The sequence below is a fragment of the Salmo salar genome, chromosome ssa12, assembly GCF_905237065.1.
Source record: "Salmo salar chromosome ssa12, Ssal_v3.1, whole genome shotgun sequence".
Classification (NCBI taxonomy): Eukaryota; Metazoa; Chordata; class Actinopteri; order Salmoniformes; family Salmonidae; genus Salmo; species Salmo salar.
This window is the reverse complement of record NC_059453.1, coordinates 87,798,380-87,813,845: the sequence shown is the minus strand read 5'-3', so window position 1 is coordinate 87,813,845 and position 15,466 is coordinate 87,798,380. Positions and strand designations below refer to the sequence as shown.

The window sequence follows — 15,466 nt, the reverse complement described above, 5'->3', positions numbered from 1 at the left end:
ACGAACATAGACAGGGCTCTAACTCCTCTAGCTCCACAATGAAATAGGGTGCAGGCCAGGCAGCAGGCTGTTAGCCAGCCTGCCAGCTTAGTGGAGTCTGCCACTAGCACAGTCAGCGTAGTCAGCTCAGCTTTCCCCATTGAGACTGTGTTTGTGCCTCGATCTAGGTTGGGCAAAATTAAAAATGGCGGTGTTCGCTTTAGCAATCTCACTAGTATAAAGACCTCCTCCATTCCTGCCATTATTGAAAGAGATTGTGATACTTCACATCTCAAAATTGGGTTACTTAATGTTAGATCCCTCACTTCCAAGGCAGTTATAGTCAATGAACTAATCACTGATCATAATCTTGATGTGATTGGCCTGACTGAAACATGGCTTAAGCCTGATTAATTTACTGTGTTAAATGAGGCCTAACCCCCTGGTTACACTAGTGACCATACCCCCCGTGCATCCGGCAAAGGCGGAGGTGTTGCTAACATTTACGATAGCAAATTTCAATTTACAAAAAAAAAAACAATGACGTTTTCGTCTTTTGAGCTTCTAGTCATGAAATCTATGCAGCCTACTCACTCACTTTTTATAGCTACTGTTTACAGGCCTCCTGGGCCATATGCAGTGTTCCTCACTGAGTTCCCTGAATTCCTATCGGATCTTGTAGTCATAGCAGATAATATTCACATTTTTGGTGACTTTAACATTCACATGGAAAAGTCCACAGACCCACTCCAAAAGGCTTTCGGAGCCATCATCGACTCAGTGGGTTTTGTCCAACATGTCTCTGGACCTACTCACTGCCACAGTCATACTCTGGACCTAGTTTTGTCCCATGGAATAAATGTTGTGGATCTTAATGTTTTTCCTCATAATCCTGGACTATCGGACCACCATTTTATTACGTTTGCAATCGCAACAAATAATCTGCTCAGACCCCAACCAAGGAGCATTAAAAGTCGTGCTATAAATTCTCGGACAACCCAAAGATTCCTTGATGCCCTTCCAGACTGCCTCTGCCTACCCAAGGACGTCAGAGGACAAAAATCAGTTAACCACCTAACCGAGGAACTCAATTTAACCTTGCGCAATACCCTAGATGCAGTTGCACCCCTAAAAACTAAAAACATCTGTCATAAGAAACTAGCTCCCTGGTATACAGAAAATACACGAGCTCTGAAGCAAGCTTCCAGAAAATTGGAACGGAAATGGCGCCACACCAAACTGGAAGTCTTCCGACTAGCTTGGAAAGACAGTACCGTGCAGTATCGAAGAGCCCTCACTGCTGCTCGATCATCCTATTTTTCCAACTTAATTGAGGAAAATAAGAACAATCCGAAATTTCTTTTTGATACTGTCGCAAAGATAACTAAAAAGCAGCCTTCGCAAATGGAGGATGGCTTTCACTTCAGCAGTAATAAATTTATGAACTTCTTTGAGGAAAAGATCATGATCATTAGAAAGCAAATTACAGACTCCTCTTTAAATCTGGGTATTCCTCCAAAGCTCCATTGTCCTGAGTCTACACAACTCTGCCAGGACCTAGGATCAAGGGAGATACTAAAGTGTTTTAGTACTATATCTCTTGACACAATGATGAAAATAATCATGGCCTCCAAACCCTCAAGCTGCATACTGGACCCTATTCCAACTAAACTACTGAAAGAGCTGCTTCCTGTGCTTGGCCCTCCTATGTTGAACATAATAAATGGCTCTCTATCCACCGGATGTGTACCAAACTCACTAAAAGTGGCAGTAATAAAGCCTCTCTTGAAAAAGCCTCTCTTGATCCAGAAATTATAAAAAACTATCGGCCTATATCGAATCTTCCATTCCTCTCAAAAATTTTAGAAAAAGCTGTTGCACAGCAACTCACTGCCTTCCTGAAGACAAACAATGTATACGAAACGCTTCAGTCTGGTTTTAGACCCCATCATAGCACTGAGACTGCACTTGTGAAGGTGGTAAATGACCTTTTAATGACGTCAGACCGAGGCTCTGCATCTGTCCTCGTGCTCCTAGATCTTAGTGCCGCTTTTGATACCATCGATCACCACATTCTTTTGGAGAGATTGGAAACCCAAATTGGTCTACATGGACAAGTTCTGGCCTGGTTTAGATCTTATCTGTCGGAAAGATATCAGTTTGTCTCTGTGAATGGTTTGTCCTCTGACAAATCAATTGTAAATTTCGGTGTTCCTCAAGGTTCCGTTTTAGGACCACTATTGTTTTCACTATATATTTTACCTCTTGGGGATGTCATTCGAAAACATAATGTTAAATTTCACTGCTATGCGGACGACACACAGCTGTACATTTCAATGAAACATGGTGAAGCCCCAAAATTGCCCTCGCTAGAAGCCTGTGTTTCAGACATAAAGAAGTGGATGGCTGCAAACTTTCTACTTTTAAACTCGGACAAAACAGAGATGCTTGTTCTAGGTCCCAAGAAACAAAGAGATCTTCTGTTGAATCTGACAATTAATCTGGATGGTTGTACAGTCGTCTCAAATAAAACTGTGAAGGACCTCGGCGTTACTCTGGACCCTGATCTCTCTTTTGAAGAACATATCAAGACTGTTTCAAGGACAGCTTTTTTCCATCTACGTAACATTGCAAAAATCAGAAACTTTCTGTCCAAAAATGACGCAGAAAAATTAATCCATGCTTTTGTTACTTCTAGGCTGGACTACTGCAATGCTCTACTTTCCGGCTACCCGGATAAAGCACTAAATAAACTTCAGTTAGTGCTAAATATGGCTGCTAGAATCCTGACTAGAACCAAAAAATTTGATCATATTACTCCAGTGCTAGCCTCCCTACACTGGCTTCCTGTTAAGGCAAGGGCTGATTTCAAGGTTTTACTGCTAACCTACAAAGCATTACATGGGCTTGCTCCTACCTATCTTTCCGATTTGGTCCTGCCGTACATACCTACACGTACGCTACGGTCACAAGACGCAGGCCTCCTAATTGTCCCTAGAATTTCTAAGCAAACGGCTGGAGGTAGGGCTTTCTCCTATAGAGCTCCATTTTTATGGAATGGTCTGCCTACCAATGTGAGAGACGCAGACTCAGTCTCAACCTTTAAGTCTTTACTGAAGACTTATCTCTTCAGTAGGTCCTATGATTAAGTATAGTCTGGCCCAGGAGTGTGAAGGTGAATGGAAAGGCTGGAGCAACGAACCGCCTTTGCTGTCTCTGCCTTGCCGGTTCCCCTCTTTCCACTGGGATTCTCTGCCTCTAACCCTTTTACAGGGGCTGAGTCACTGGCTTACTGGTGTTCTTCCATGCCGGCCATGGGAGGGGTGCGTCACTTGAGTGGGTTGAGTCACTGACGTGGTCTTCCTGTCTGGGTTGGCGCCCCCCCTTGGGTTGTGCCATGGCGGAGATCGTTGTGGGCTATACTCGGCCTTGTCTTAGGACGGTAAGTTGGTGGTTGGAGACATCCCTCTAGTGGTGTGGGGGCTGTGCTTTGGCAAAGTGGGTGGGGTTATATCCTGCCTGTTTGGCCCTGTCCGGGGGTATCATCGGATGGGGCCACAGTGTCTTCTGATCCCTCCTGTCTCAGCCTCCAGTATTTATGCTGCAGTAGTTTATGTGTCGGGGGGCTAGGGTCAGTCTGTTACATCTGGAGTATTTCTCTTGTCTTATCCGGTGTCCTGTGTGAATTTAAATATGTTCTCTCTAATTCTCTCTTTCTCTCTTTCTCTCTTTCTTTCTTTCTCTCGGAGGACCTGAGCCCTAGGACCATGCCTCAGGACTACCTGGTATGATGACTCCTTGCTGTCCCCAGTCCACCTGGCCGTGCTGCTGCTCCAGTTTCAACTGTTCTGCCTGCGGCTATGGAACCCTGACCTGTTCACCGGACGTGCTTGTTGCACCCTCGACAACTACTATGATTATTATTATTTGACCATGCTGGTCATTTATGAACATTTTAACATTTTAACATCTTGACCATGTTCTGTTATAATATCCACCCTGCACAGCCAGAAGAGGACTGGCCACCCCTCATAGCCTGGTTCCTCTCTAGGTTTCTTCCTAGGTTTTTGGCCTTTCTAGGGAGTTTTTCCTAGGGAGTTTTTCCTAGCCACCGTGCTTCTTTCACATGCTTTGCTTGCTGTTTGGGGTTTTAGGCTGGGTTTCTGTACAGCACTTTGAGATATCAGCTGATGTACGAAGGGCTATATAAATAAATTTGATTTGATTTTGATTTGATTTGATTTGAAAGCCGTGGTATATCAGACTGTATACCATGGGAATGACAAAAAAAATGTATATTTCTCTAATTACATGGTAATCAGTTTATAATAGCAATAAGGCACCTCGGGGGGTTGTGGTATATGGCCAATATAGCACGGCTAAGGGCTGTATCCAGGCACTCCGCCTTGCATCGCACATAAGCACAGCCCTTTGCCCTGGTATATTGGCCATATACCACACCCTTATTGGTTAATTCTAGCTATCCTTATAGTTTTGATATTATTCCCACTCATAGCATGTATAGTCAAAGAAGGTAACATTGAAATGCATTTGCCAATTTTATCTACGATACCATTTGATTTAATATCCTCCTAACCATAAAATGTATGTACTGTATGTCATCAATCACTTTTCACAAACTCAGAGCACCAGTGCCATGGACCTACTGTCAAGATGTGATCTACTGTCAGTGCCTCCATCATAGAGCTATAAGGAAAACATCCATCTCTTTGTAGTGGCAGACACCAAAGGGGGTAGATGCTAGCGACCTTCATATAGGCCCAAAACAGGAAGCTGAGGCAGCCAGCAATGCAAATAGCAGACATGCATGCAGGAAGGCAGGCTACGCACCACATCTGCTGAGGAAATACATGCTGAAGTGATTGACAGGTCCCTGGTGCCCTGCATTGCAGTGATCTGTGAGAGGGACAGCAATCCACCTCACGCACACACAGACAGATACAACGCTAAAGCAGATCTCAATGGAAAGACCACGGACATTATGAATGTCATATAAATCTCCACAACTCTTCACCTACTGTTTAAATGATTACTTTTTCACAAAAAAAAAAGAAAAATGAGTGAGCAGAATACTTGACAGATTGCTAAATTCATCTGTTCAGTGCTCTCAAGTCTAAGACAGACAGGTTAAAGGTGTATAGATTAGTTAATCAAGACTTATTTGACAGTTCGTCCCTTTATGGTCCACTCAATAGATTAGCCTGTTCACTGAGAAGAAGATAGAATGGCAGTGAAAGGCCTTTATATTGTTTCCCACAGCAAACACCCCACTCCAACTGTACAAACAGCCCAGAGGATAGGAGATAACCAAATGCTAGTGTCCTATCACACAATATAATGGTACCTTCTTCCAAACTCAATGAGAGCAAGGGTAGAGAAATCCTACAGCAAAAAAAATCCCATCACTTTCATCTATTTCATCTGTGTGTCACACTCTTCCATGATCAATTTTCTCCAGTGCCATGAGGAGAGCGTTTAAGATATTCTCCTAGTGGAGCAGCATGACCAGATAGGTTTGCCCAGTGGTGGAAAAAGTACCAAATTGTAGAAATAGAAAATGAGTCAAGTCAAAGGCACCCAATAAAATACTACTTGAGTAAAAGTCTAAAAGTATTTGGTTTTAAATATACTTAAGTATCAAAATGAAATGTAATTGCTCAAATAAGCTTACATTAAGTATCCAAAGTAAAAGCATAAATCATGTCAAATTCCTTACATGAAGCAAACCAGACGGCACCATTTTCTGTATTTTTTTATTCATAGATAGCCAGGGACACACTCCAACACTCAGACATCATTTACAAACGAAGCATGTGTGTTTAGTGAATCCACCAGATCAGAGGCAGTAGGGATGACCAGGGATGTTCTCTTGATAAGTGTGTGAATTGGACCATTTTCCTATCCTGCTAAGCATTCAAAATTTAACTTTTAAATTAGTAGTTTTGGGTGTCAGGTAAAATGTATGGCGTAAAAAGTACATTATTCTCTTTAGGAATGTAGTGAAGTAAACGTAAAAGTAGTAGAAGTACTTTAAAGTATTTTTACTTAATTACTTTACACCACTGGGTTTGCCGCACCCATTATACCCTACATACCTATTTCACCGCTACTCTATGGCAGTGAATTCTATTGTCACAGTCATGGAGGGCTTGCATCCAATGGGCTCTATGGCAGCGTTTCCCGACCTCGGTCCTCGGGACCCCAAGGAGTGCACGTTATGGTTTTTGCCGTAACACTACACAACTGATTGAAATGATCAAAGCTTGATGATTAGTTGACTATTTGAATCAGCTGTGTAGTGTTATGGTACCCCGAGGACCAAGTCGGGGAACCCTGCTCTATGGCGACCGTGACGTAGCGAAACCGCATAACTTCATTGTTTACTTCTGGCGAAGACATGCAAAATTCTAAGAGAGAATCACTTTTAGTAAATACTGAAGTAACGTTCTACAACAAGCCAATTACTGCAATAATTAATGGATGCTGCCTCCGCCCCGTCAGCTAGATCTCTCGCAGTAGTCGTAATAACCCAGAGCTCTGCTTACCAACCTGACCTGCTGTCCTCGTGGACTTGGCTATTGGAGGAATTCATATTGACTCTGCCATACAGAACGAGTCAAATCTCCCTTAGTTATGTTCATGTGCACTTATCCTCCATCCCCCTTTATGCACTGTATAACAGTATGTCCACATTACTATACTCCTTTTGAATAAGTTGATTCCTGGCAATTGTCGATTGCTATTGAGGTTCCTTCCGCATGCTTGTCCATTACAGTTGCTCTCTACTGTACAATAGAGGTAATATAGTGGGAGAACCAGTCTATCTCCAGCTCTTATGATGAGTTGTTCCGGTAATTGAGCGAGGTTGCATTACACAAACTGACTTCATAAATAAGTCTATTATGACATCCAGAGGACTATTGTACCACCGAATCAGAATGAAGTCATAGGATGTGTCCCACAAATAGAGACTCTATATTTCCAAATCAAAACAGTCCTTTCATTATTCCTGTAAGGAGCAAAAAAAATGAATGAAAAGTGGGTTACTGCAGCATTATGCAGACTATGAATGCACAAGCCCATGAATAAATGTATCTGTCCAATAAGGATGGCTATTGTAGTATACCATGCAGTAGGGAAGGGGAATTCTCTCAAAGAAAGACATGTTCTGTAATGAATGTTATGACCTGGAATAAGGAGAAGTGTGCTGGACCATAGAATTAGAATGCTATCTGTATGTGCTGGACACTCATAGACGGTTGGCTACCCCTTATAGTCTGTTACATCAATGAAGAAAATTACTCCTGCAAACAGCTTACATTTATTTGTTGACGTTTCAGTCAAGCTGCCCTTTACTGTAAACATGCAGAGGTAATCGCCTGTAGCTTTATTTCCCAGCGCCACAAAGAGAAATAGTTGTGTTTTATAACACATGGGAAGGCGAGTCATGACTCGTATATGATTGTTTATCCTGTCTGAAATCCTGCCTGGTTTTACCATTCATAAAACAAAGCTGTTCGTTCATTGCAATGCTGTCTCATGAGGGATTATCCTGTAAAAGAATAAATAATTCATTAAGCAGATGTTTTAAATTACATTTCCTCATTTTAAAATAATTACTTCAGTGGATTTAAACTAAAATCTCCATTCCTTAGAAAATCTAGGAGGGTGAGAATTGAGTACATTTCTGAAAATGTGTCACAAGTGGTTGCTATGCAACCAAATGCAAGCATGTAAACACACATACACACACACAATGGACTCACAATGTTCACAATGTGATTGTTTACTGACACTGTTTACTTGGTTCTAAGCGTGACAAACATAAGAGGTCAACCTCCCGTCATATAAACTAATGAAGCATGGCCATGAAGTCGGATCAGCAAATATGTATCCATTAAGTTGAGATAGGGGACGTCAACAAAATATATCTCTATGGGTGTGTTTTGTAAATTTAATCTGGAGTGCCAGAGTGTGCCCTGGGCGTTCGTAAATTCATCAGTTATTCTGCGCTCTGGCACGTTCAGATGAGAGTGCTCTGAGGTCGGAATAGATAGCCAGAGTGAATTTACAAACACACCTATATTGCCTAGCTGGGATGTCAACAAAATACAGACTTCATTGATATTGGCTAGCTGGAATGTTCATTGACTGGCTTGTTCATAAAACCTCTTGATATCAATAACGGCCATTCAGATACATATTGAAATGCTATAGATTCTAAACAGCAAGTAGGATTATTGGAGTCAACAATTGTCTTGTTTGAATCAGTCTCTAGGCTATATGATTCAGGACAGAGCTCACTAACATTAGAATTTAACGCCCTTGGAGCAATCTCTAGATCCAGTCGAAGCAATGGCCTAATGTTCTCAAACCATCTAGTACCATCTTCAATTACTGTCCAGAGAAGAGCTGACCCTTTCAGAAGCCTGCAGAGAAAAATACACCCCAAAATGAGCATCCTATGAAACAACAGTGAGGGTCTGGCACTGAGGTTGTTTTCAACGTAATCTACAGTACTCACATTCGCAAAAGCCGATTCATGGACCATCTATATCCGGGTTGCATCCGGTTTACATGGCCCAACTTCACATGAGCATTAGCACTCAACGCGTACAGGGATCAGTGTGAGCAGCGACGACGTCATCACGCCATCCGAAAACATGGCAGACATTGAATGAATATAAAATGTTAATATAATCGGCTGTGAGTGATGGAGAAAAAAAAATCTGCCTCAGCAGCAACTATTTGAATAATTCAATGTATGTTTTGTGGACGAAGGTGATGACTAAAGTGTCTTTCTTATTAGTTAGAAATGTTCTAATCTAACTTCTCTATAGAACCCCACAATGGAGGTGTCATAATACCCATAAAGTCTTGCGGTCAGGGAAATGGTTCCAATAATTTTTCCCATAGGGGATTTTAGAAACACTTAAAATAATGGCTGTGTTTCATGTAGGCTTACCCTGGCGTGATGTTTTGATAACCGTGTAAATCTCTCTCAGACAAGGTGACTTTCAATACATTTTGCTCTATTTACTCTCAGATTCGAAAATGCTAATTAGCATCAAAGTAGACATCATGCAAAACTACAAATGCCTGCTAGTTTCTGCATGTCATCTCTTGCTGACACCTTTGCTAACAGGTACAGTGGTTCCTCCTTTAAAAGTTGCAAGCTTTCACCGCGTGACTTAGAGGTACCCAGCGTCATGCCTTCATTGCTCCAGACCACCACAAGGGGAGTTAGAGCACTCATTATGCTTTTGGGTCCCAAAGTTTTTATATGACCAATCATATCGAGTGGTTACAATGACGAATTTGACGTGAGCCACCCATCCCTGGTGACTTTCTTCAGCAAAGATGGCTGACATAACATTACGGGGGAAGCAAATGTAAGTACTTATAACATCATAACGAGTCAAGCAAAAAATGTACAATTGAGAGGAATATGTTAGTTAATGCAGAGACAAAAGATTGTGCATATTGTTTTGTCATAAAGTTAATTTGCGAAAATTGCTATTTAGCAAGTTGTTTTTCAGTCATATCCAATACCAGGTGTATCAAACTCCATTATTTCAATGATGCTGTGTCTGCATGTATGTTTTACAATTATACACTTCAACAGTGTTTACCACACCTGCTCCTGGGACATCAATGATCACACATTGTAACTATGCAATAGACTAGAAACATGATTTAAGTAAAGGCTGATTTGTAATTCATATATACAGAATAATAAACAGTACAGGCGTGCTGAATGACACGTGGAAGAGAGCGAGGAACGAAATGGGAGTAACAATCCAGGCTATTTGCTCTGAGACCTGCATAATAATTTAATGAAACAAGCAGGGAGCAGGTTTCGAACCCTCAACATTCTAGTCCGAAGTCCAGCACGCTATCGACTGTGCCCAAATGTATTAATTGGTGTTGGGGCCGATTGTGGCTAAAAACACTTTATCAATTGAAGTTAGAAGCAAAAGCCTACAACTACTTTAGCACTGTTTCGTGCTGCTCTGAGACAAGCCTACACCTTCCTCCCCACCGGGGATTTGAACCCTGGTCTCTCGTCTGCACGACACAGGGATTTTTTTGCTAAATATCCCAGTACTGTACTGCTGACCGTCACGTGGTACAGCGCCATATTTTCCATTCCATCCTAACAGAAACCCATTGGGTTTTTCATGTTTCATGGAATAAAAATGCCATAATATTAATCAAATTAATTAAGCAAGGACCAGTCAAAAGATTGGACACACCTATTCACTCCAAGATTGTTCTATATTTACCATTCTCTACATTGTAGAATAATAGTGAAGACATTACAACTATGAAATAACACCGGTCTCCCGCGTGCCCTGCATTCTGTATTACAGACATGGCCTGTTCTCCCTTATGTAAGGAATTAGGCACTTTCCCATGTTTACTACGGTATGTATTGTAGACTGCACAGTAGGCTAATAAACAAATAAACACATTTCATTAATAAAATAATTATAAAAAAGACTCTTTCAAAATGCAGATGTTTATTTAGTTATGGATCCGTAATGAATTACCATGGGAATAAATATCACTGGTTTACAGAAATATTGGAACAAAGTTGTCTAATGAAGGTAAACAATTTAGAATCCTCAAATCCTGTAGCCTTCTCCCGACCGTCACGTTGTACAGCGCCATATATTCCATTCCATCCTAATGGAAACGGTGAGGGTTTTGTTTTTCATTTTTCTCTGAATAGAAACACCATAATATTATTCAAATTAATTAAGCCAAATTTCTTAAAATCAATCCCATATACTATGTTATTACAAAAAAGTTTTTAAATTCTCTGGTAATGCAAATACGGAATACTATCAAATGCTTCTCAAAGATGCCCTCTGGTGGTCAAACTATCAATAACTTGCAGTAACAGAAAAAAATGGCTGACAATTAAATGACGTGCCACAGAATGCTGCGTATGACGTAACTTTTACTGGAGGAACCACTGTATTGTTCAAATTTAAAACTTGCACAAGACAGTTTACCGAATTGTGCATTTTGAGAAACTTCGCCAATATATTAATTACTACATTTACCTAACATTAGATAGTTAATCCAGAGATTCTTACCTTTGCCTCGATTCGGCAGTCTCGTCCAGAGCATCATGGCATTTTGTAGTTCTTTATGATAGCCACATTAGCAGCTAATTAGCATTTCATTTTTGGGGAGTAAATACAAGCAAATATATTGATAAAACTCACCATGTCCTAGAGAGATTTACACGGTTATGAAGCCGTTACACCAGGGTAAGTCTGTACGAAACGCAGCCCTTATTTTAAGTGTTTCTAAAATCCCTTATGGGATAAATTTATGGTGGAAAAATGATTGGAACCATTTCCCTGGTTGACTGCTTTATGGGTATTATGACTCATACTGTGGTACTCTATGTGGCCGTCTATAGAAATTGTCATTCTGGGCCTTGTGTCAGTTAAACTGCAGTATCGAAGCAAGACTTTAGAAACAGTAGAAACCGAGCCTCTAGACTTGATCCCTGGTCCCTTGGGGTCTGGGACTTGAAATTGGCAATCTAATAAAGCTAGGGGCACAATTTAAAATTAAGTCAACAATTCAGCAGATCATTCACAAACTGGAGTACAGTGGGATGTATGACAATCAGAGAAAGACAACAAGGTTTGGGTTAGATATTTGGTTCTTGGTCTTAATCTAAAACTGATGTGCTCTTGTTTCTGATCAACGTCAAAGTCAATTAACCAATTAACTCAACACATTAATCTAATGTACTCATTTGGGATAATGAGATGCATAGCCAGAGGCCAATAAATATATTTCACAGGAAGCAATCCAGTGATCAAACTATACCTCTGGTCAGTGTAAAACCTGTCAGAAACATTACACTGTACTGTATGTTTCAGAAAAATAAAGTTATTCTGTTCAAAATGTGCTGTTTTCAGTCAATAACATTTACACATTATATCATGCTACTCTATCTTCTTTATCCACCTGGTTGAAAACAAAGAGCTTAAAGTTTTACTGAGATACCTAGAGTACCAGAGAAGCCCAGCCACTCCTGGCCATTTTACTTCCCATATAGACAGTGTGGGCACCATCTGTCAATGGCCACGGATGAATGGGGCTGGAAAGAGGCTAAATATGTCTCACAGGGAGCTTAAAATCAATTCAATATAGCTCAGTTTATTTCCCAGGTCCTATTTTCTGGAACCATTCACATATATCTCTGCATGGAGCATAAAGAGAGCTGCAGGATCACTGAGGGCCTAGCTGGTTGGTCAACCCACTGCAACAGGCTAGAGCTGAGATGGAATAGAACTCAGGAAACAACCTTATACACACAATCAATGACATCATGCTTCACACGCCAGAGAACAGCCCATAGGATAATAGAAACAATAACCTAAACACATTGCAAACAATGGAGGTATTGTCCACCGCCACCTGCAGTGACTGATCAAAACCCCATGCTTCACAATAATCAGGATACAGCTTTAAAACAAAATGCCAAATCTGGGGCAGCATTCAAGAGAAAGCTTTTCAAGTGCATGCAATATAAACACTGAGAGACGGTATACGACCCCTGGAGTTCGTCTCAATCGATACCCAGCAAGATTATCTCCATTCAGGGACAATGAGGACTGCAGTAGCAAGCAGGTGTTAGTGACAGCTGTAGTAAGGGGGCGTGCTGATAGGGAGAGGCGTCGAGAGCAACAGACACACAGCCAGGCTCGACAGACAGGTTGAGGTCTGCAGGAGGGAAAAAAGTTGGTTTTACTCACCCAGCATCTGGCTGAAGAGAAGCTGCTCCAGGTCACCCAGGACAGTCACTACCAGCTCTGGATCCACCTTGAGGAAGGAGGATTGGCTCCCATCCCCTTGGCTCTTGGCCTCTGACTCCACAGAAGCTCCCACTGCCTGCTTCTTGCTGGCAGCCTTGGCCTTGTTGGAGAGAATCTCATCATCAGATTTGCCATCCATGGGGGCTTTACTCAGGGGCTTCACCTCTGCATACGGTGCCCGGGGGATCCGGCTCTGACTGGGTCTGACCAGACCAGAAGGAGCCGCCAATGGGCTGAAGGTTTTGGGTTTGCCCTGGAAGAGAGAGTGCTCTGACTTGGAGAGGTTGCGTGAGAGCGGTGCGCCCCCTCGTCCGCCACCGCCACCCCCTCCTGCCAGCTTGGGCTTGCCTGCCTTGAGGGGTCCTGCTCCAGGCTTGGCCATGTCATCACACCACTTGGGCTCGTAGAGGTGTATCTTTTTCTCTGCATCGGTGAGCACGGCCAGGTTGGTCATAGACCTCTGCTTGCGGAGGTTGGAGGACACTGGAAGCCGCCCCTCAGAGCTACCTGCACGGTACACCCTCAGTTCCCCTCGTTGGGTGCTCTGGGGCACCCCCGACTTGCCCCTCTTGGCTGCCATGCCAACAGCTTTGCCCTCGGCTTGGCCATACGTTTTTGTGCTTTCCGCCCTTTCCATCTTTAAATCTCCTTCTCTGCCTCCTTTCACGCTACTTCTGAGCATGGCTCCTGCATGAGAGCATTTAGAAAAGCATCAGCAAGGAGAGAGAAAAATAGTTTTCCTTTCAGTCCCCTTATCCTTTCAGGAGAAAACAAGAAAAGGCTAACAAGGCACAGTCCTTGGATCTTTGCTCTTCTTTGCAGACAGATTATTCATTTTTTCCTCTCCTCATTCCCTCTGCCTCTCTCTGTCCTCCTGACAGACTGCTGCAGCAGCTGTTGCAGTGCTGCCCAGGCTCTCCTTTCTCTTCTTTCTTTCCCTGTCCTCTCTCTCTCTCTCTCTCTCTCTCTCTCTCTCTCTCTCTCTCTCTCTCTCTCTCTCTCTCTCTCTCTCTCTCTCTCTCTCTCTCTCCGTCCTCCCTGGCTCTGTTTTCTACTCCTCCTTTCAGCAGAGCCTCCTGCCGCTGAAGCGCACAACAGCAGAATGACAATAGCACCAGACGCAACCACAATCCCTCCTCCTTCCTCTGCCTGTCATCTCTCCTCCTCCTCCTCCTCCCTTTCTCCATCCCTCCTCCCTTACTCCTCCTCTGTTGCATTTAAAGATGCTTCGCTCTGCCTCAGCAGAATGTGTGAAATGTAAGGGGGCGATGAGAAATGATAAACATGGCATTTAAAAAAAAACTGGACAGCATTATTTTGATCACAGGCTTGTTTTCACATGCTCTCGTCTCTCTCTCTCTAACCCTTTGTTCTTCCCACCTCCCTTTCTTCAGGCACGTTCTTCGCACACACAATTATGCATGATTTGCTGGTGTGGAAATGTGGAAATGGTGAGGAAATCTGTGTCCAAAAGCTCTCAACAACTGGAACAACCAGCTTATCTGTTTATCCTGTCTGAGCTGCCTTATTGCCTAACCCTTGTTTAAATCAAAATAAATCATATATTCAAATCTACTGAGTGTTATCAGCTTTTTACTTAAATGGAACACTAGTCTAATGATGTTTCTATGACATAATAGCAATGCTGTCCAATAGTTTTCACAGTGCATCACTACCACATCAGTATGTCCCATACTGTACCAACATCATATGGAAGTCATCATTTAATATGGACATTACCTGCTTATTCACAAAACAAATTGAATAAATAGATTGATAATATTACACGTGTATCAAAAATTATTGATGGTAAACAAACAAAACAACATGCTGATATTTTGGCAGCTGTATACAGTATGGAGGTTTTCAGGTCAGGTCCTCTTTCACTATACAGTATCCCGCCTGGATGAGTGTAACTGGGTCCCACGTACCAGCAGTGTGAAAGAGGACACACCCTATACCACGAGGCAGCACTTTATTTTACACTACAGAAATAACTAGGTAATGGCGTGGTGAAATGGTAATTACACAGTTAACCTGTTAATTACTTGTTTGTTTCTCCCGGATTCAATAAAATAAGCACAACTCGGCACAATCAGATTCAACAATATCCAATTGAATATCAGGTACATACCAGAGGTAATACTATAAGATGTGTTAGCACACTTTGGAAAGAAATGCAGGCAGCATAAGCACTAAACCCAGGGAACAGCATCCAAACCAGACTCTCTTAGTATGCAAGTTAAGTATAGCACTGCAATTACTCAACCAGCATAATTACTGTCTGTTTCATCCCCTCCCCTTAGATCATGTGTACTTTCATTTACTCTGAATGCTATTTCAGCTCCACTAATTGTGCTTCTCAATTATTTAATTCATGTATTTATTTTGTCTTGAGACAGGTCTCTAAAATAGATATTTCGAATAGCATAATTTGTATGAATAGTGAATAAATAAAATAACACGGAGTGATGAGCTCTTTTAAGACCCTCCCTTACTGCAGCATATTTAATGATATTCCACACGCACACATATCTCTCAAGAGAACTCTGCAATGCTCCACAGCACATGTATGCACCATGGAAAACATCTCCTGCATGAGGGCCGCTTCACCAGCC

At 42.1% G+C, this 15,466-nt stretch overlaps 1 protein-coding gene across 14 annotated transcripts in view; it reads right to left on the bottom strand.

Annotated features, from left to right (window-relative positions):
* Window positions 1–15,466, bottom strand: part of LOC106566024 (neuron navigator 1) — a 126,516-nt gene that overhangs the window by 94,485 nt on the left and 16,565 nt on the right. For 4 of the 14 annotated variants that reach the window (XM_014133822.2, XM_045691892.1, XM_014133823.2 and 1 more), the window contains exon 1: window positions 12,789–13,973. The exons of the other annotated variants lie outside the window; for them this stretch is intronic. In XM_014133822.2, the coding sequence (XP_013989297.2) occupies window positions 12,789–13,530 (742 nt within the window). In that variant the 5' untranslated portion in view covers window positions 13,531–13,973. Of the gene's footprint in view, window positions 1–12,788; window positions 13,974–15,466 lie in introns of those variants that run through there. 14 annotated transcript variants of the gene reach the window in all.